General features: G+C 41.9%; 2 protein-coding genes across 2 annotated transcripts in view; one reads left to right on the top strand and one right to left on the bottom strand.

Annotated features, from left to right (window-relative positions):
* The window catches only part of phactr1 (phosphatase and actin regulator 1), a 49,697-nt gene extending 39,979 nt beyond the window's left edge, over positions 1-9,718 (top strand). The window contains exons 6-13 of the mRNA XM_075486009.1: positions 620-797; positions 2,368-2,573; positions 2,654-2,810; positions 3,795-3,850; positions 3,933-3,994; positions 5,273-5,413; positions 5,501-5,577; positions 8,609-9,718. Of these exons, the coding sequence (XP_075342124.1) occupies positions 620-797; positions 2,368-2,573; positions 2,654-2,810; positions 3,795-3,850; positions 3,933-3,994; positions 5,273-5,413; positions 5,501-5,577; positions 8,609-8,624 (893 nt within the window). The 3' untranslated portion in view covers positions 8,625-9,718. The remainder of the gene's footprint in view (positions 1-619; positions 798-2,367; positions 2,574-2,653; positions 2,811-3,794; positions 3,851-3,932; positions 3,995-5,272; positions 5,414-5,500; positions 5,578-8,608) is intronic.
* Positions 9,668-19,030, bottom strand: tbc1d7 (TBC1 domain family, member 7). Its single transcript, XM_075486010.1, has 8 exons — positions 18,784-19,030; positions 18,468-18,601; positions 15,684-15,764; positions 15,245-15,435; positions 14,541-14,678; positions 12,986-13,131; positions 12,725-12,854; positions 9,668-10,036 (listed from the first exon to the last, which is right to left on the bottom strand). The coding sequence occupies exons 2-8, from the start codon at positions 18,577-18,579 to the stop codon at positions 9,950-9,952; spliced, it is 885 nt and encodes a 294-aa protein (XP_075342125.1). The 5' UTR covers positions 18,580-18,601; positions 18,784-19,030; the 3' UTR covers positions 9,668-9,949.
* Positions 19,031-19,383: the final 353 nt, after the last annotated feature.

The following is a 19,383-nucleotide window of genomic DNA, read 5'->3' on the forward strand; positions in this document are numbered from 1 at the left end:
ACTCAGGTTAGCTTTGTCTGATGCTAAAATTTATTTGATGATCTGAAACATTTAAAGGGACAGTTCGCCTCTTTTGACATGAAGCTGTATGACATCCCATATTAGCAATATCATTTCTGAACATCTTCTTACCCCCTGCTGCGTCCTGTGAGCAGAGTTCCAGCCTCGTTTTGGCGTTGACGAAAGTAGTCGAAGGTAGTCCGGCTAGTTTTCTAGGGTCCCGAAAATAAAGCGTTTCAACAGAGTAATACATTTGCATCACAAAATCGTTCTCCAGGAAAAAGTCAGACCTCACAATCTCTTGGCCCTATTTTCTCTCCCTTCGTATCACTGCCTGCTGCCGCCTGCCGACAGGACGCAGCAGGGGGTAAGAAGATGTTCATAAAAGATGTCGCTAATATGGGATGTCATACAGCTTCATGTCAAAAGAGGCGAACTATCCCTTTAAGTGTGACAAAAAAAGCAGAAACAGAATAAATCTGTACTTTTTTCCAAGCCCTGCACGTGTGTGTTACTGTCTCACTTCCTTGCCCTCGCGCAGACGGCCATCATGTGAAGTTGCCTTGTATGTCTGTGAAGTTGTCTCCTCCTCTGCCTCCAAAGAAGCTCATGATCTCAGTGCCTGCAGGGAACATGGAGCCCTCTTCAGTCGCCTTCCACAAGTGCCCCGCCCCTCCGAGCCATCCTCCGATGGGCGGCCACTCGCTGCCGTACGGGATGCTGCCCGTTCACCCGCCCAGCCGCATCATCGAGGAGCTCAACAAGACCCTGGCCCTCACCATGCAGAGATTTGAGAGGTGAGCATCCAGCTACAGGTAAAGGATTTTAAACATTCCCAAATCGCTGTTTGAGTGGCTTCACAGCAGCATTCAGTAATATAATAGAATAAATAATAAAACCTGCAATAATGCGCGATAATAACGAGTTAACTCGCCCAGCCCTACTTACAATGAAACACGGAACCATGTGACCCCAAAGTTGAGCACTCTCATCCTTACAAACATGCAAAAAAAAAGCCTGTAACTGCTGTTTAGGTGAGCAGCAGATAGCATGAGTTCTACGTAGGGCTGGTAGGATTAATCCGGATCCGACTTCACATTGTTGTTCGGATTAAAAATCTGACTTGGATCTAGGAAATTCCAACATCCGTTTACAACTGGAACGCATCATTAGCTGTAGCGCACAAACGCCGGGCTCTCAATGCACGCTGCAATGTGAATTAGTCAAAGTAACGGGACAGTAATCACCGGTTTTATCGGCGATGTTTGGTGCCTTAAAGGGACATTATGTAATTTCTTCCCCCATCTAGTGGTGCAATTTTATTTTGCAAAGTCGAATGAATTTGCTCTCTAGCGCCTCGCGTTTTCAAATGTGCGTTGCAACTTCTTGAACTACGGCAGGCGGTATGTGTCAAGATTCAAGAAGCTATGGCTTCAGACTCAAGGTCCATACAAACAAAAAGACATCAAGACACACAGTACAAAGGTATACATAACACTATAAATACAGATGACAGATGACATGTCAGATAACATAAGGTGACATAGCCTTTGGTGTGCAAATCATATTCCGGGAGTTACCGGAAGTGACGTCGACGCAGCGTTAGCGTTAGCAGCAGTAGCGTTAGCGTTAGCAGCAGTGTGTAGTTGCTATCTGGAAAGTGTTCTTTTAAATAAACTCCCGGTAAACTTACAAACTTTCTAATGCCTCGTTTTGTGAGTTAAGAGCCTATGTGTACTACGGCAGAAGTTTGGTAACAATCAATGCATTATTAGTGGGATAATTTACCAGATAAAATCTATTTACCATTAGTGCCGGTAGCGTGACGTGACGTCAAAATGGCGTCATTTCCGCTTGCAGGCCTGGCGTTGGGGAAAACGCGATTCGAAGTGCTTTATGTCCCTCTCGGCACTTCGTCGTTTTTCATAGACCGGAAGGACATGGCAGCCTCCTTAGAGCTTACCCGCTCTATGTAGATACAGACAAGTTATTCTTCACTCAGGAGGATAAGTGAGATTTTTGACAGAGATAATTTTACACCAATGAGGACTAATTTATGAATGAATATGTTGATTTGAGCTAATAAATGACTTAATTTATTACATAGTGTCCCTTTAAATAGGGACGGGATGAGGGTCACTGTGAATCTGGGGGGTCATGCCCCCCCCAGGTTCACAGTGCCATCTGCGCCCATGCTTGAGTTGTTTTTCTGACCATCGTTGCATTCGTCCCTCCTCTGATTGGATGGAACTTTTTGTTCTGAGATGCGTAGGCTGATTTTAAACCGTGCGCAGACACGTCCTTATGCTCCTCCGCAGAGTGATGCACATGCACGTCTGACCTTTGACCTTTCCCACCGACCTGCAGCTCCATGATGCACACTGTTCCCACAGTGATGATCGAGTGCGACGACGACAAAGAGAACCTCCCCAGTGAGGCGGAGTACGAGGGCCCGCCGGGCATGTACAGGGACGAAGAAGAGGAGGAGGAGGAGGAGGAGGAGGAGGATGAAGATGACGAGGAGGAAGAGGACGATGATGAGGAAGAAGAAGAGGATGAAATGCTGTTTACAAGTAAAGCTCTTTCTTTTCCTCTGTGGTGAAAGGTCGCTACAGTCGGCACTATCACAGCATGCGTCCCATTTCTCCCGAAGGCATGCTGGCCATTAAGGTTCTACGAAAAGACTCGCTGGCCCTCAAGCTGAGCAACCGTCCGTCCAAGAGGGAGCTGGAGGAGAAGAACATCCTGCCGATGCAGTCGGACCAGGAGCGGCTCGAGTTCCGACAACAAACGGCCACCAAACTGACCAGGTGAGCCATTTCCCGCCCGCACCCACGAGCAGCAGAATCACAGGTGAGTCCGGGTTTAGGGAGGTAAAGCTGCAATAAATATGGAAGTTTTTCTGTGCCATCAGTGTTTGAATACGTATTTCTAATATTGAATTTTTACAGCATCAAAATCAGACTTTGAAAAACCAACAGTGTAAAAAAAAATCAATTTCTAAAAACAAAAATCAATGGGAAAAAATTCAACTTTAAAATAAATCAATTTTTTGAAGTTGAATTTTTTTTTCCACTGAAATTTTTTAAGTTGAAATTTTTTTTCACTGAATTTTTTTCCATTGAATTTTTTTAAGTTTATTTTTTTTCCACTGAAATTTTTTGAAGTTTAATTTTTTTCCATTTAATTTTTTTAAGTTTAATTTTTTTCCACTGAAATTTTTGAAGTTGAATTTTTTCCACTGAAATTTTTGAAGTTGAATTTTTTTTCCACTGAAATATTTTGAAGTTTAATTTTTTTCCATTTAATTTTTTAAGTTTATTTTTTTTTCCACTGAATTTTTTGAAGTTGAATTTTTTTTCCATTTAATTTTTTTCCACAGAATTTTTTTTCCACTGAATTTTGTTTCAATTAAATTATTTTTCCATTGAATTTTGTTTCAATTAAATTCTTTTTCCATTGAATTTTTTCCACTGAATTTTTTGAAACTTCAGTTTTAGAAATTTGTATTCAAACTCTGATGTCACAGAAAAACTTCCATAAATAAACTCCACAGAAAACTGATCTTTGAACCCTTCTTTTTGTTGTCCTCACCATCCCAGCCCTGCATAACCCCTGATAACCCTAACCCAACATACAGGCCCCGTAAAAGTGACATTAAATGCACCGTCAGCGACTCTCAGGAGGGAAATCTCCTGTGTGAGATTTTTGAGGATGGTGCAGTAACGATGTTCTGAAAGGTTGCATACGAAGGTTGAACTGCTACAAAAATAGATTTAATCTCCTCTTTTCAGGCGGTTGAGTCAGAGGCCGACAGCAGAGGAGCTGGAGCAGAGAAACATACTGAAACGTAAGTCACTCTTCACAAAGAAAGGCAAAAAAAAATCCATCATGACGGCGTGTGACTGTGGTCTTTCTGCTGCTCCCTGCAGCTCGAAACGATCAGGAGGAGCAGGAGGAGAAGAGGGAGATAAAGAGGCATTTATCAAAGAAGGTAAGCTGAAAGTGGGAACACGGTTACCGTGGAGACCAAACTGCCTCCTGTCATATTCCAGCCCTTTTTGAGAGGAGGTTGATAGTATTACGGGTCACATCATCTTGTTATTTAGGTCAGAAAACAGGGAGAAAACCAGCAGGACGCTGGTGGCGACAGGTTTAAATGGCTCGTTTCAGAGTCGGGAGCATCATCATATCCACAAAAAGATGGGTGTGAGTGACGGTTTAAGGGCCGTCTGCGCTAAAAGAACAGCTGCTGCCTCCACAATGATCAACTAAAGCTTTATTATGGGTTTTCATGTTGTAGGATAGAAGTTTTCACTCATTTTCACCCTCATATCTCCAGATATTTTACATTTAGCCGCACGCTAAAGCTAACATACAGCAGATATGATCAGGAAAAGTACTAAAAAACTTAGGTCCAGACAATTGTCCATATTTTATTGTCTAAGATAGAAAAAAAATGGATTTCTGTAAATTAATCACACAGATTCCATATAAAAGATGGATGCAGCCACCATGGAGGCCAGTTTTTAATCTAATATGTTGAGGACCTTCATTGTAACATTTGGGGTTCAGTCCACAGAGTCTCCATTTACTGTAAAAGGACCACAGTTTACCAAATGAACAGAGTCTTGTATTAAAGTTGACTTAAAGAATCCCACCCTGCCCTGTATGTTCATCCTATACGTGTCAGTTTGGGCGTTTAAACAAGTGGTTAAAGATGCTGTTACTCCTACATGTAACTGCGTTCTTTCATGAATTAACTTCTGCAGAGCGTGGAACTGCAATCTGTTGGTGAATACATGGCATCACAGTTTAAATAGGCAGAAATATAACATATATAAGTGCTTTTTTTGTTAAAAACTGTATAAATAAAGCTTCTAGAGGTTTGTTCTCTTAAAAACAATCTGGAAAAACAACCAAAAGGGCAGAAAATGTGAGATGTTTGGTAGCAGAACTACTTATTATTATCAAATAGGATGTAAAGGCAGCTGCGCACTGTTTTACAATGAGGGAGTAAAACCCAACTGAATGGTTTCTCCCACCCAAACCTGCCTTAACCAGACATTGGTGGTGACATTTTGTATTATTTAGCTTTACAGTTTCTCATTTCTTCACATTTTACCATGAAAAGGGGATTTTTTTGGGGGCAAAGTTTTCTGTTCCACTGGTTAGGAGCCTTTTTTAAGAGTTAAGTGGCTGAAAAGTGTCTATTTGTGGTGGTAATTTGATGCTTTTTAAACGTAAACACCTCTTTGTTTCCACCCCTCAGCTCAGCCAGAGGCCCACAGTCGAAGAGCTGAGGGAGGCGAAGATCCTGATCCGCTTCAGCGACTACGTGGAGGTGGCCGAGGCTCAGGACTACGACCGGAGAGCAGACAAGCCCTGGACCCGGCTCACTGCCGCAGATAAGGTTCATCCCTCACAAACTCACAACAGACCCCGAGAAATGTCCCGTCATGTGGCGCCGTGTCTGATCTGGTGTTGGTGTGTTGTGCAGGCTGCCATCAGAAAGGAGCTGAATGAGTTCAAAAGCACAGAGATGGAGGTGCACGAGTCGAGCCGTCATTTCACCAGGTGAGTGAAACTCATCTGGAAATCAAATCAAATTCATTTGTAGCACCTTTAATGTACAGAACAGTTCAAAGTGCTTCAGATAAAATAAAAGCATTGCAGGAGGGAGTGGAAGAAGCATTAAAAATACATCAAAGAATATAAAGAGGAACAAATAAAATCATTTAAATGATTAAAAACAAGCCGATAAGTTCAAAGATATCGTGCATAGACACATGAGAACAGAAATGTTTTTAACCTGGATTTAAAAATGTCTCCATTTGGTGAAAGTTTAATCTCCACTGGCAGTTTGTTCCACTTGTTTGCAGCATAACAGCTAAATGCTGCTTCTCCATGTTTGGTCTGGACTCTGGACTGGACCAGCTGACCTGAGTCCTTGGATCTCAGAGCTCTGCTGGGTTTATATTATCTGAACATATCACAGATTGTAAACCACCAGCTGGCTTTTAAAATCTATTCTGTGACTGACTGGAAGCCAGAGTAAAGATTTTAAATGTGTTCAGATCTCTTAGTCCGGGTTAAAACTCCAGCAGCAGCGTTCTGGATGAGCTGCAGATGTTTAATGCTCTTTTTGGGAAGTCCAGTTAAAAGAGCATTACAGTGATGGAGTCAAGATAACTGTGCCAGGTTTGTCCTGAAGGTGGCGCCACCACAGAGGTGGTGTTGGGCTCATCCTCCCTGGACCTCGCTCGGCTTTTAAATCAGTCCAAGCGTAACTCGCTGCGTCCCCCGCCAGCTTGTTAAAAGCATAATTACAAGCAGCCAAGCGTGAAGACTTCCAATCAGTCTCCAAGATGCAATTTCGAAGTCGGTGAATTTCTGAAAGCTCCCCGATCGGAGACGCAGAGGTGTCGGCGTGCTTAGAGCAGAAGGCTGCAGAGCTCCTCTCCAGTGGGGCTTTATGGGCCTTTTCAGGGTTTTCCATTAGATACGAGTTCCTGCTGCATCTATAGCAACTACTCGCCCGGTTCCAAGCTAGCTGAGCTGAAGTTCGATGACTCTGAGCTCGATACGCGACCTTCTCCCTGAGGACGTGATGATCAGCCGTTATGAACAGATCTGGGTTCTCCTGCACAGGGGTGGAGCAGTGATTTTAAATGTGGGGGTGTTCCGGGGGGGCACATGAGCGCCACATCAAGCCCAGAGACACGACGCTGAAGTTGGCCTCGGATTCGCGAATTAAAGGGATAGGCATAAAGGGCCATTTCACTGCATTTTTCGCATTTTGATCGCCCTAAACTAGGTCCTGTATGGAAACTACAATAGTTACACTGCTCAAATCTGCATGGAATTATTCTAAAGAGGCTATAGATTCATTGAAACCTTGTTTGGGATTTGTGAAACCTTTTTCTGATTTGTGAAGATGCAGAACAGGGCCATTTTACTGCTTTTTATTTGTATTCTCATCACCCTAAACTAGATCCTGTATGGAAACTACAATAGTTACACTGCTCAAATCTGGATGGAATTATTCTAAAGAGGGCACAGAGTCTTTAAAACACATTTTATGTTGGTGCACTACGAGGGTGGGCAAACCGTTAATATAATACATCCATGGGGCAAACTGGTTTACCCTTGGAAAATGTGTGGGGGGTGAAATCATCTTGCTATAGAAGTGGGGGTGTCGAAACACCCCCATCCCCCACGGGTGTGACGCCCATGCTCGTGCATCACGGTTAATAGTTCGTCTTCGGTTGCTGTTGGTAAAGACGACAGTTGAGACGCTTCTTCACTGACGATTGCTCGCTTTGTGTGTCGGAGCCATTTCAAAGTTTGGTGTCGATTCTCACTCATCCAGGTTACGGTGTTTCCTACGAGTTTAAAGGGACAGTTCGCCTCTTTTGACATGAAGCTGTATGACATCCCATATCAGCAACATCATTTATGAACATCTTCTTACCCCCTGCTGCGTCCTGTGAGCAGAGTTCCAGCCTCGTTTTGGCGTTGAAGAAGGTAGTCCGGCTAGTTGGCTGGGATCCCGAAAATAAAGCGTTTTAGCCACCGAATAACCGAACTCTTTGTGAGATTCTTCCCGCTTTCATTCAGACTCTGGAAAACTGTCTATAACTTTAAAAAAGCTTGAAAATGAGCCGTTTAACTGCCGGAACAAGCACGTTTTGGTCACAAGACCCACCATGTGAATGGTACTTACGAGCCAAAACTTCCCACTAATCAGTTTAAAACTGAAGCCTTTCAGATGAGAGGCGAAACGTCTTCAAGAATCATGAAAAAAGGAGTTAACTTGCTCCTATTCCAGCTCTTAGGATCACTTACAGTAGCCCAGAAGGTACAAACCAAATATAGGCTCCATACAGGGTGCTTGCGCAACTCTTGAAAGTCTTAATAAGTATGGAATTTTAAAGCACTGTTTTCCAGACCTTGAAAAGTCTTGAATTTTGTGTGAAAGTCTTAATAAAGTATGGTAAATAAATGTATGGTAGAATTTTACAGTATGCTGAAAGGCATTGTGAAATGAGAAATAAGAAAGTAGGCTATAAAACTATCATTTTACTAACTGGTCATGTACTGTATTAGCCTAATGGGATGAGATCCAATCAGCGCATGCTTAGCCTAGTCTGGCACATTTTCGTAACGTCACTGCTGAGGTCTATTGACATGTACTTGTGATTTTCATGTTTTCATCAGTAAAAGCATAATTTACTGTGAATAATGCATTTGTTCATTGAATACTAGCCTATAAATATTAACATTTCTAATAAACACAGTTGGTACAATCTCAACCAATGAAGTAGGGACACAAGTTACAAGTACATAGAGTCAAGGTCTTGGGAAAAAAAGTATCAGTTTTAAAAAAGTCTGGAATTTTAATTTGGAAAAAGAGCAAGCACCTTGTCCATAGGGTTCCTTTTATGGTCGTAGATTCCTCCCAGTTGGTTGCAAAGTGAAGCTTCACCACTAGATGTCACTAAATCCCACAAAAGCTTCTTTTTTGTTTTTTGTTTTTTTTTGGAAATAAGACCAAACTGCTTAGCACTTCAGCCACTCACTTCCTCTAATATTTTTCTCCCTGCAGGTTTCACCGACCATAAATCAACTCAGTCGAACCTCTGCCACTTTTTTTATACACCGACGGGAGCTCCGTGTGTTCAGACTGCCGCCGGCGAACCAGCGTCAGCCTAAAAGTGACGAGTTGACCTCGGCGTCGGCGTTTGAGCCGTCACAGGAAACACGGAAGCAGAAAAACTTTCAGGAGGATTTAACTCTGGACTGTTGTCTCCCATCTGTGGGAATTTTACAGACTTCTTGATATTCAAAAGCTTTTAATTGTCTTTTTTTCATTTTTAATGAAGAGATGGTGCACTTCTGTTTTCGAACACACAATCTGTGCCAATGTCGTCGATGGGGGAGAAACGGTTGGAGATAAAGACGCCGGGTATTTAATTTATTTTTATGGTTGTGCTCTGGCCCTCACTCTCCTTTCAACTGGACGTTATCTTCCCTGGGGGAAATGTGTGTGTTGGCTCAGTTTTATTCCACAGATGACGCAGTTTGCTGTCGCCGGCAGCTGAAACCCAATCAAAGTCAAATTAACCGCAGAAATTAAAGTCTTCAAACACGTTTCACATCAATTAACTGAGAGATAATTGTCCATCTGTTTATGGGCAGCATTGAAGAGCTCAAAAACCTCAGATTCCCACTTTAACCCGAAGCGACTCGACTTGCTGTGGACCCTGAACGCATCTCAGAGCGTGTGCCTACAGCATTCTTTACAGGGATTTCAAAGTAGCCAAATTATCTTGTGTGCAGACGCAGTAAATAGTTCCTGATCTCAGCTGAATTACAAGAAAAATGAGCCTTTTTACAGAAGAAAATACTAAAACCCGGCCACCTTACTCAAGTTTTTCGTTTACAGCTCAAACCGGGTCCGTGAATTAGCGGCCGGGACCGCATTAGCGAGGGGAACTGCTCTGTAGCGCCCGTGTGTCTGAGTGAGCGTGCATGTGTGCGCGCTTGTGTACAAAGAGTCAGGAATCCCGTGCATTTAAAAGGTGTTTGGGGAGAAAAATATAGGATGTGCATAAACATAAAGAGGATTTTCAAAATGTTTTTTTTGTAAAACAGAATAACTGCATGTGAGTATTAATTTATTGTGAGTCTTCTATGATGTACGAAGTTTCTTAAAGAAAAGAAACTTATTAAAAAAAATAATAAGTTTGAGCTTCCTGGTCTTCTTCGTGTCGCCATCCGCCTCCCATCTGTGGGGTCGCCTCTCTGCCCCCGAGGTTCGTCTGATTCCCAGAGGAACGGCGGAATAAGAAGCCCGGGCTTAGCGGAAGTGTTCGGGGAGTTCTCAGGTCAGTCATGCTCAGACGGAGCCTCACAGAGTCGGGTTCAGTCCTCCAGCTCCAGATTTCTACACGGCGTGAACTGGGTTGCCGCAATACTTGTGCCACAAGTCGATGGCTTTGGTCACAATCGCGTCTGTGTTGTCCTGCGGCACCTGAAGGAGACACGTGGAGTAAAGAAGTGTTACACGAAGCTCCAAACGGGTCAGAAACCACAACATGAAACCGTTTCTAGGCTGGTTCATCAGAATATTCTGTTAATAATCTGTTTATTGTGAATATGTCGTCTCCATTTGTATTTTTGTTAGTTTTACTGTCTTAATCCAGCCGTCATTTCTTCATATTTTTCCTCCAAGCAGCCAGACTTTCTTCTAATTTGTTAAAGTGGTCCTGAGCAACAGTTCTCCAGCTTTCTGAAGGTCTTTTAGAGGCTTTTTTTGGACATTTTCTGCTTTTTCACTCATTTTCAGTCCAGTCTAGTCCACTTAACTCTGACCTATGAATCATTCAGGCAGAAAAAAGGCTCCTAACTCAAGGGATGAACCAGTGTTGTGTCCACATTTTAAACTGGATCTTTAGGCACTTTGTTCCCAGCAGCCTGTCACAGAGACACATCATTTGTTCCCATTTCTTTAGTTGCATCTGTGAAAAACAGCTTCACAGTTTCAACTTTTTTGTATATTTACGTTACAACTGCTTTCAGTTACCAAAAGAGTCAAATTAATATATGAAATTCAGTTTAAAAACTATACTAATCCCCAAAAAATTTATGTAATCACGTCTAAAAGTAGAAAAGTAGGAAAAAAACAGACAATTATAAGAATTATGTGTTATACAACATCTAGAAAAAGTAAATAAGATTCAATTTAAAGCTTAAAAAAGGAATATAAGATATAATCTAATGGCTAATTATGGAACAATTCATATAAATTAGATGATTTAACTGCTTTATGCCACCAGAAATGAATAATCTAGAAGCTCTTTGTGGGTTTTAGACTGGAATTAAGATTTGTTCCCATTTCTTTAGCTGCATGTGTGAAAAACAGCAAAGATAACACAGTGTGACAGACAGAAAACAGGATTTCTGCAGCAACAAGGTGATTCCCAAAGAGCTGTTAGCTGAAAACTTGGCATATCTCAGCATGGTGTGCAGTGTGTCCTTAAAACATCTGAGGAAACTGGACAAGTGGAGGACAAAAGAAGAAGTGTCAGACCTAAAGAACTATCTACAGCAGATGAACAGGATCTGAAAGTGATGTCCTTAAGAAAGAGGAAAAAAGCCTAAAGATCCAGTTTAAAACGGCTTCTTTGCTAAGTTGTCTGTTATGTGTGGACACAACGCTGGTTCAGCCCTTGAGTTAGGAGCCTTTTTCCTGCCTGAATGAGTCATAGGTCAGAGTTAAGTGGACTGGACTGAAAAAGCTATTGCTCAAGACTACTTTAATTATGGGAAAATCTGTCTGCTTGAAGGGAAATATAAAGAAATGAAGGGGAAGCAAAGACTTTAGTACAGCACTGTACATCCCATAATATGCTCTTATTTTGCTTTCTTTGTTAATAATCATTCAGTTTCTAAATGACAGTTTTTTTCTTTGTGAAATCCTTTGTAAGCTCACTAAGAAAAGAGCCATAAAAGTAAACTTTAAAGAAAAGTTGAAACAGGAAGTCAGCATTCATCATCCTGTGAAACTCACAGCATCTCATTTCTTTCTCCCCGATCGCGTCGCTCTGCGATAGTGACAATTTTTATGCTTTTTCACATTCGTCTGAAATCCTTTTTACACCACAGCAACTCACAAAAGATAATATTCAACTTATCGACGTACATTTGATCTGGAATTAAGCGCCCGACTCAGTGTTAGAACCAACTGATGCACACGATAAAAGTTTAAACCTTTAACCTGAAATAACATCTGTGAAAAACAGCAAAGAAAAAATCCTAATCCCAAAAAAATGAATGTTATCACATCTAAAAGTAGAAAAAAAAACAGACAATAATAAGAATTATATGTTATACAACATCAAGAAAAAGTAAATAAGATTCAATTTAAAGCTTAAAAAAGGAATATAAGATATAATCTAATGACTAATTATGGAACAATTCATATAAATTAGATGATTAAACTGCTTTATGCCACCAGAAATGAATAATCTAGAAGCTCTTTGTGGGTTTTAGACTGGAATTAAGATTTGTTCCCATTTCTTTAGCTGCATGTGTGAAAAACAGCAAAGATAGCACAGTGTGACAGACAGAAAACAGGATTTCTGCAGCAACAAGGTGATTCCCAAAGAGCTGTTAGCTGAAAACTTGGCATATCTCAGCATGGTGTGCAGTGTGTCCTTAAAACATTTGAGGAAACTGGACAAGTGGAGGACAGAAGAAGAAGTGTCAGGCCTAAAGAACTATCTCCAGCAGATGAACAGGATCTGAAAGTGATGTCCTTAAGAAAGAGGAAAACATCCAGCAAAGACCTGACACAGGAGCTGAGAGATGCATCTGGACCTTCAGCTGATCCATCTGCTGTTGGCCCAAGCCTCATCAGAAATGGGCTCCATGGAAGGGTGGCTGTCAAGAAGCCGTTCTTAAGGAAGGGAAACAGGGAGAAAAGGCTGAGCTGTGCCAAAGGACACAAGAAGTGGGCTGAAAATCAGTGGCAGCAGGTCTGATGGAGGGATGAATCCTCCCCAGAGCCCGGAGCTCAACATTACTGAAGCAGTGTGGCATCATGTTGGCAGAGAACGCAACAAAAGGCAGCCCACATCCAAAGAAGAGCTGTGGGATGTCCTTCAAGAAGCCTGGAGAACTATTCCTGAACTAGAATAAAGTAGCACCGTTCACTTACATTAGACAGAAATCTGACCACGCCCTCTGGTCGACTGATGCCCATCAACATGATCTTGAAGCTGAGCAGGATCTCCAGGGCCACGAACACCAGGATCTTACAGGAACCGCTGATCACCTTGTCCCACACCCTGAAGACGGATCCACAGTTAGACCAATTAAACAACTTCAACACCAGCTTTTTAAATGTACAACCAGATCTCAAAGGAGGCGTGGAGCTCTTAAAGTAACGTGCTTTAACTTTAACTTTGGTGAAACTGACCTCTGCAGGCTGGACTCAGGCAGGCAGCCAGCGAAGCAGCGCCTGAACCAGAGGCCGTAGGGCAGCTGAGCCAGCGCCCCGGCGCTCTTCAGATGGTTCAGCAGCCGGGGCTCCTCCTGACTCAGGTAGTGCTCCAGGCTCTTCGGCTGCACAACAACGGTCCGAAAAGAAAAGAAAGTCTTCATTCAATGGCGCACACTTAAAGGAAATGTAATCGTAATTAAACTAGACATTTACTCCATGGTTCCTAATGTGCTGTGGATCTTTCCCATTAACTGGAATGTTGCATGTTCTGAGCTCCACCAGCTGACCGAACCTGTGCAGGACATAAGTTCCCATCAGGATTCTTTTAGTCGGATACGTAAACCTGCATCTGTTTAATGCATTTTACATTTTACATTTAATGGATAATTTAGATGTAAATGTACTTTATTTATACGGCCCTTTACAGACGATCCTTACGGTGTACCAAAGTGCTTTACAGCAGGTGATAAATAAAGAGAAGAAGAAGTAAAAACAAATAAAAACAATAAAAGAAACAGTGAAAGCAATAAAATACAACAAAATCAAGATAAAATAAGATAAAAGTGTCATCATACTACTGGGTATTAAAAGCCATCCTAAATAAGTAGGTTTTTAGCCTAGATTTAAAGGGATAGTTACACGATTTTGTGATGCAAATGTATTACTCTGATGAACGCATATTGTTTTGAGAAGCAAAACGCTTTATTTTTTAAACCCCAGCCAACTAGTCGGACTACCTTCATCAACACCAAAACGAGGCTGGAACTCTGCTCACAGGACGCAGCAGGGGGTAAGAAGATGTTCAGAAATGATGCTGCTAATATGGGATGTCATACAGCTTCATGTCAAAAGAGGCGAACTATCCCTTTAACTCCCAACAGCAGAAATCTGTCTTTATACACAAATGTCACCAGAAGCTGCTCATTTACGACACCTGAACCCCTCTGACTGTCATGAGTCACACATCAGTGGATTCTACACTAAAGATTTCATCCACTTTCACACATTTTAAGATCGTTGACCTTTAATTTAACTCCAACCAGCGATTGAAGTCGTACTGAATGTTTTTGCCACTCGTGACCGTTTCTGTGTTGTATTGATGGAGCAGTGACATCATCATGGAAGCTGCCAGTCGATGTGAGACGCTCTTACAGACTCACAACAGCAAGCTAACGCTCCCCCAATCCTTCCACCTTCTTAGATATAGATAACCCAGCTGCTTATCATGGCCGTGCATTTGGTCTCCGAGAATCCTCTGAAACTCTCTTAATTTCAAACCATTTTTCAAAATAATGGAAGAAACTGGACAGCAAACAGCTTAACTCCAGGGTCGGCTTCCTCCTGAAAATGTGCAGAATTCTGCACCAGCTGGATATTTCATTAAGAGGCCGAATAAACATTCGTAAAGAGGACGACACCGGTTTCCTTTCATCTGAACGCCCGGAGTTATGAACCCGAACAGGATAAAAGAGGAACAGGAAGATGGATGATCACGCTCGTTTCAGATGAACAACAAACCCACAGAACTTACAAGGTGAGGTATGGAGTCTCCGAACTTTGTGTGAAACTGACTGATGAAACACTTGATGAGCCAGTAGCAGTCGACCGGATCGTCTACGATCTCCTCCATGGCTCGGCTGATGGAGAGAAAGTCTTCGTTTTCTTCATCCTGGGCAGCAAAAAGACATAAACAAACAGAACTTAGATAAGTTTCATGTTTTAAATAGATGTAAACAAATTCTGAGTTGAGCAGCTGTGGATGATTAAGGCACATCCCCCCCCTGAAAAAGCCAAGTCTGTGCGGTTTCCTCGAGCACTTACATCCGCCAGCGCGTTTAATTGGTCGGTTAATGATGTCGTAATGGTTGTAAGCGATGTTCTGACATAAATCTTTGAAATAACTCGGGCTCCAGCAGCCTGTAATGAGAGGCTGCTAACTTAACTCTGCTTTAACTTCGACGAGACCTCAGCAGAGATTTGAGAATGGTTTGCAGATGTGAGAGGGCACAACGCCAACACTATCAGCAGCTAAAACTAAATGTTTAAGCTGCCTGTGAGAAAGCTAAACAGTGGCAGGTGGGAATCAATGCTGCCACTGGATCTCTGTGATTTAAATCAAATCAAATTTATTTGTAGCACATTTCATGTACAAAACAATTGAAAGTGCTTCGGATAAAAAAATATATTCTGACTTTAGTGGCACACGTCACATGATGCGCTTCGTCTCCATCTTACCGGCGGAGAGGTCTCGGAGCAGCGCGGGAGGACCTGGCTCTCCAGCTGGAACATGCGCAGGTAGACGTGGGTGGAGGGGGTGGAGGGGTGGATGTACCTCATCACCTCCAGAGCCTCCACAATGTCCTGGTTCTGCTCCCTCCGGTAGGCTCCGACCAGAGCGTGCGAGTCGCTGTGGGGGGGCAGGACACCTGCGGGGGACAGCAGACGGCCAATCAGAGAGCGTCTCCATCTGTCCCTGGATCAAAAACTAAATCAAAAACTTAAGTTCTTTTCTATCTTGAGTTAAAATGATATATACATATATATATATATATATATATATATATATATATATATATATATATATATAAATGATATATCTATTAGTAATAAAAAATACACCAACATAAACAGGACCGCGGAGGTGTGTGCGTGACTTTTCATACACGTTTCTTACCCAACAGCACCTTCCAGACATGAATCCTGTACATGGAGGGGAGAGGGAACCTCTGACTGAAGGTGCTCAGCTTTTCTAGGTCTGCAAGAGAGTAAACAGCGACTGTTATTTCAGCAAATGAAGAAAACATGCTTTTCAAAGGTGAGCAGGGAAGGTTTGGGCTGTTTTTTCATGGTAAATTCTGCGTTTTGGTGTCTGAAAGTGATAAAGAACATGAAAAAATCTGCCAGAATATCATGTTAACCTGGATATTAGATGGAAGTTGGGAGTTTTTAAGAGAAATTTGAAAAGGAGGATGAAGTTCTGGGATGTGAAATTAAGATGATTATTCAAATTAGTGTGGGCCCGTGAGCAAATATCTGAGAAAAGCGCGATTGCTTCTGCATAGTCTTCAGATCGTCTTCGTTCAGATGTGTGAAAGTCACGTTTTTCACCGTTTTCTACCATTTCACAGAGCGACGCTGCCTTAAAGGGATAGTTCGCCTCTTTTGACATGAAGCTGTATAACATCCCATATCAGCAACATCATTTATGAACATCTTCTTACCCCCTGCTGCGTCCTGTGAGCAGAGTTCCAGCCTCGTTTTGGCGTTGATGAAGGTAGTCCGGCTAGTTGGCTGGGGTTTAAAAAATAAAGCGTTTTGCTTCTCAAAACAATATGCGTTCAAAAGAGTAATACATTTGCATCACAAAATGGTTCTCCAGGAAAAAGTCAGACCTCACAATCGCTTGGCACTATTTTCTCTCCCTTCGTATCTCCCTTCAGCCAACTAGCCGGACTACCTTCATCAACACCAAAACGAGGCTGGAACTCTGCTCACAGGACGCAGCAGGGGGTAAGAAGATGTTCATAAATGATGTTGAAGAGGCGAACTATCCCTTTAATGACGTCATAATGCCACAGCCTCGTCTTCCGCCGCACACGTCATATCTACCTTGTGTATTTTTCTTAAAAAGCCTTTAACATGTAAGTTGCTGTATTTATTTTCAATAAAATCTGTTGATGAATTTCTAAACGTTGCTATAAAATCATGTAATTCCTATAAAAACTATCCCAGTGGAACAAAAATGGTTCATTCTGATTATTTGGATGAAATCTCTACGCGTAGCACGTTAAAAAAAGAAAAAAAAAAATCTGAATCCGCTGCAACCAAAAGCGAGCACAACTATAAGGAGAACAATGCATCAACAATACACCAGCTTCATCACCACTGCAGCCCAAAGAAGCCGCTGTGGGGCATCTAAACCACTTCTCAGGAGTGGAACCAGGACAAACGTTTGGAAATTGGCTGAGAGAAGAAGAAAAAAATGCTCCCATTTACTGAGAAATCCCATTTAGAGGTTTGCAGGAGCAACATAAGGGTGTATTTAAGAGATGAGAGAATTATAGCACAGTGGCTCAAACGCACAATGAAATGCAGTGGCGGGGATTTTACAACAAGAGAGGCATCAGAGATTCCTCAGAGACAGCCCCCCCCCCCTCTGGTTTGCAGCTTTATGGAGATGGAGTCAAACTGCGTCAGAATGAGCCCAAACTCACCTCAAAGCTCTTTAGAACGACTTGAAGGTTGAGAGGACGGAGAGGTTGTGGCTGTCATGGACCGCCAAAAAAGCCTTTTTCCAATTAGCGATAATTAAAGGAGTCAGAGCCAGAGTTTGGCCACAGTGTGCTATTCGCCTTCATCATACTGAAATCTTTTTAAAAAATGCTCCGTCGGTTCGGTAAGCCACCGTATGACAGCATCAAGCTAACGCTGGAGATTCATAGATGGTTGACTGAGCTGTCAGACCGTCGAAAGATGTCTCTGTGTGAACGGAGTCGTTCACATGATTTAAATGTGAAAATTAAACCATTAGAAGCCAGATTTTCTGGCTCTTGAAGAATTCAAAGAAGACTGCAAAACAACTAAATGCATATGGAGCAGAATAGACTGTTTTTGCCTCAAGATTCACAGTCAAAATGCAGGTTTTTATTCATTTCTGAGGGATCTGATGAGCTGCTTCTGTGCCCTGGAGCCACATGTTGACCATGTGTGTCTTGATCCCAAAATGAACAATCCTGGCACCTGAAGATGCTGTTTAATTTGGGTCATCCTGTTTCGGATTGTTAGATCGATTCTTTCATTGGATGCTCAAGAAAGTAAAGAGTATTCTCAAGTTAAATTAAGTCTTTATTTCTGGCAACAAATGGAGTATATCAGCGCTGGACCCAGTATGACAGACCTCTCGCAGGAAATCCGTCAGATAGAGCCTCGATTTCCGGTAACATTTTGTATTTATACGCCTCATTGTTTCACATAGGTTGGACTCCTTGTCGACCAAATATGATTGGATATGGTTCAACATGCTTCGTCATATTCTCTGAATAAGCCAAATAATGTCTCTGAATAAGCCAAATAATGTGTGTGTGAACCTTGCACCTGCTTTCCCAGGCTAATTGTTTCGTCGTCCCATTCCTGGATCAGTTAAGGTCTCAGTTAAGGTCATGTCTCGTGTCCATCGTGGAAAAGTACAGCATTTAATAAAGCCAATTCTAACAGGATGGAGCGGCCATTAATGCAAAAGCTATCCTGAAATTAATGTGCATTTTTAATGTAAAATGGTCATTTTCAAACATTTACATTACAAATTTGTATGATTTAAATGATAGAAACATTATTAGAGTGGATATAAACCCCTTCATCACAACTATTTGTGATGTCACTGCACAGGATACCCTTTAATCCAACAGCAACAGTAAATAAAAAACAGTTTTCCTCGCATGTTCGTGTAAATGTCACGTACCCAGTGGATTATCCTTCAGCAGTATTTCCAGTGATTTCTTCTCCTCCACCCCTCTGAAACCCACTTTTTCATAATATGCAGAACGGAAGTTTCTCTGAGGGTCGTCAGCCATAATATCTCCTGCACACTGACACCTACACGTTCACAAAACAACCATTTATCAGCACTTAGATACAGATTAGATTCAGTTTTACGACGCAGACATGTGTTGTAGGGGGAAAACTGGAGTATAATTTGCAAGTCTACAAATATCCAACATTAGAAGATATTAATGTGTTGAGTGAGATACAGAATTACTTGATAGCAGGCTTCCTACCTTGTGTATTTCAGTCTGTAGTGGGTGTCTACATGGGTTGATTCGGACTGACGCAAAACTACAGCTAAACAAGCTAACGCTAGCTTTAAACACGTAAACAACTCCGTGACAGCAAACGCTTTTAAGTCATTATGTAAGCTTTATATTATCCGTTTCCCTACATCAGGGTATTTATCTAAACGCTGATATGTCAGCGGTGTAAATAAGGGAGCTACCAACGCTACATGGTACATGCTAATTACGCTCATCAATCAACTTCCGGGCAGGAATTTTCAAAGTAAAATGAGCAGTTGTGTCGTACGTTTCAGTTTATGCCGTGTGAGTGCTGCTTTTCTTTCTGAGAAAACCGACGACTTAATGTGATTAATTGTGTCCCATTTGGCTTGCGAGACGACAGTACATATACCTCCCATTCGTTGTAAAATGCAACAAGAACTTTACTTTGAAAGGTATCAATGACGTATTCCTGTGTCAGTGACACACCCCTCAAACCTCCAAAATCTATTTGTTGATAACATATTTAACGTCATAACTTATTTTTACTATTTGACTTCTTCTTATTCATATTGAGATATAAAAACTCGAATTTAATCTAATTGA

Source organism: Odontesthes bonariensis, chromosome 15 (assembly GCF_027942865.1).
Source record: "Odontesthes bonariensis isolate fOdoBon6 chromosome 15, fOdoBon6.hap1, whole genome shotgun sequence".
Lineage (NCBI taxonomy): Eukaryota > Metazoa > Chordata > Actinopteri > Atheriniformes > Atherinopsidae > Odontesthes > Odontesthes bonariensis.

Excerpts from the sequence above, each read along its gene's own strand:
- tbc1d7 (XM_075486010.1), bottom strand. The coding sequence starts at position 18,579 with ATGGCTGACGACCCTCAGAGAAACTTCCGTTCTGCATATTATGAAAAA. Across the intron at positions 13,132-14,540 it reads GAGACTCCATACCTCACCTT|CCGAAGAGCCTGGAGCACTA; the intron begins GTAAGTTCTGTG and ends GTTGTTGTGCAG. Across the intron at positions 10,037-12,724 it reads TGGTCAGATTTCTGTCTAAT|GTGCCGCAGGACAACACAGA; the intron begins GTAAGTGAACGG and ends TGTCTCCTTCAG.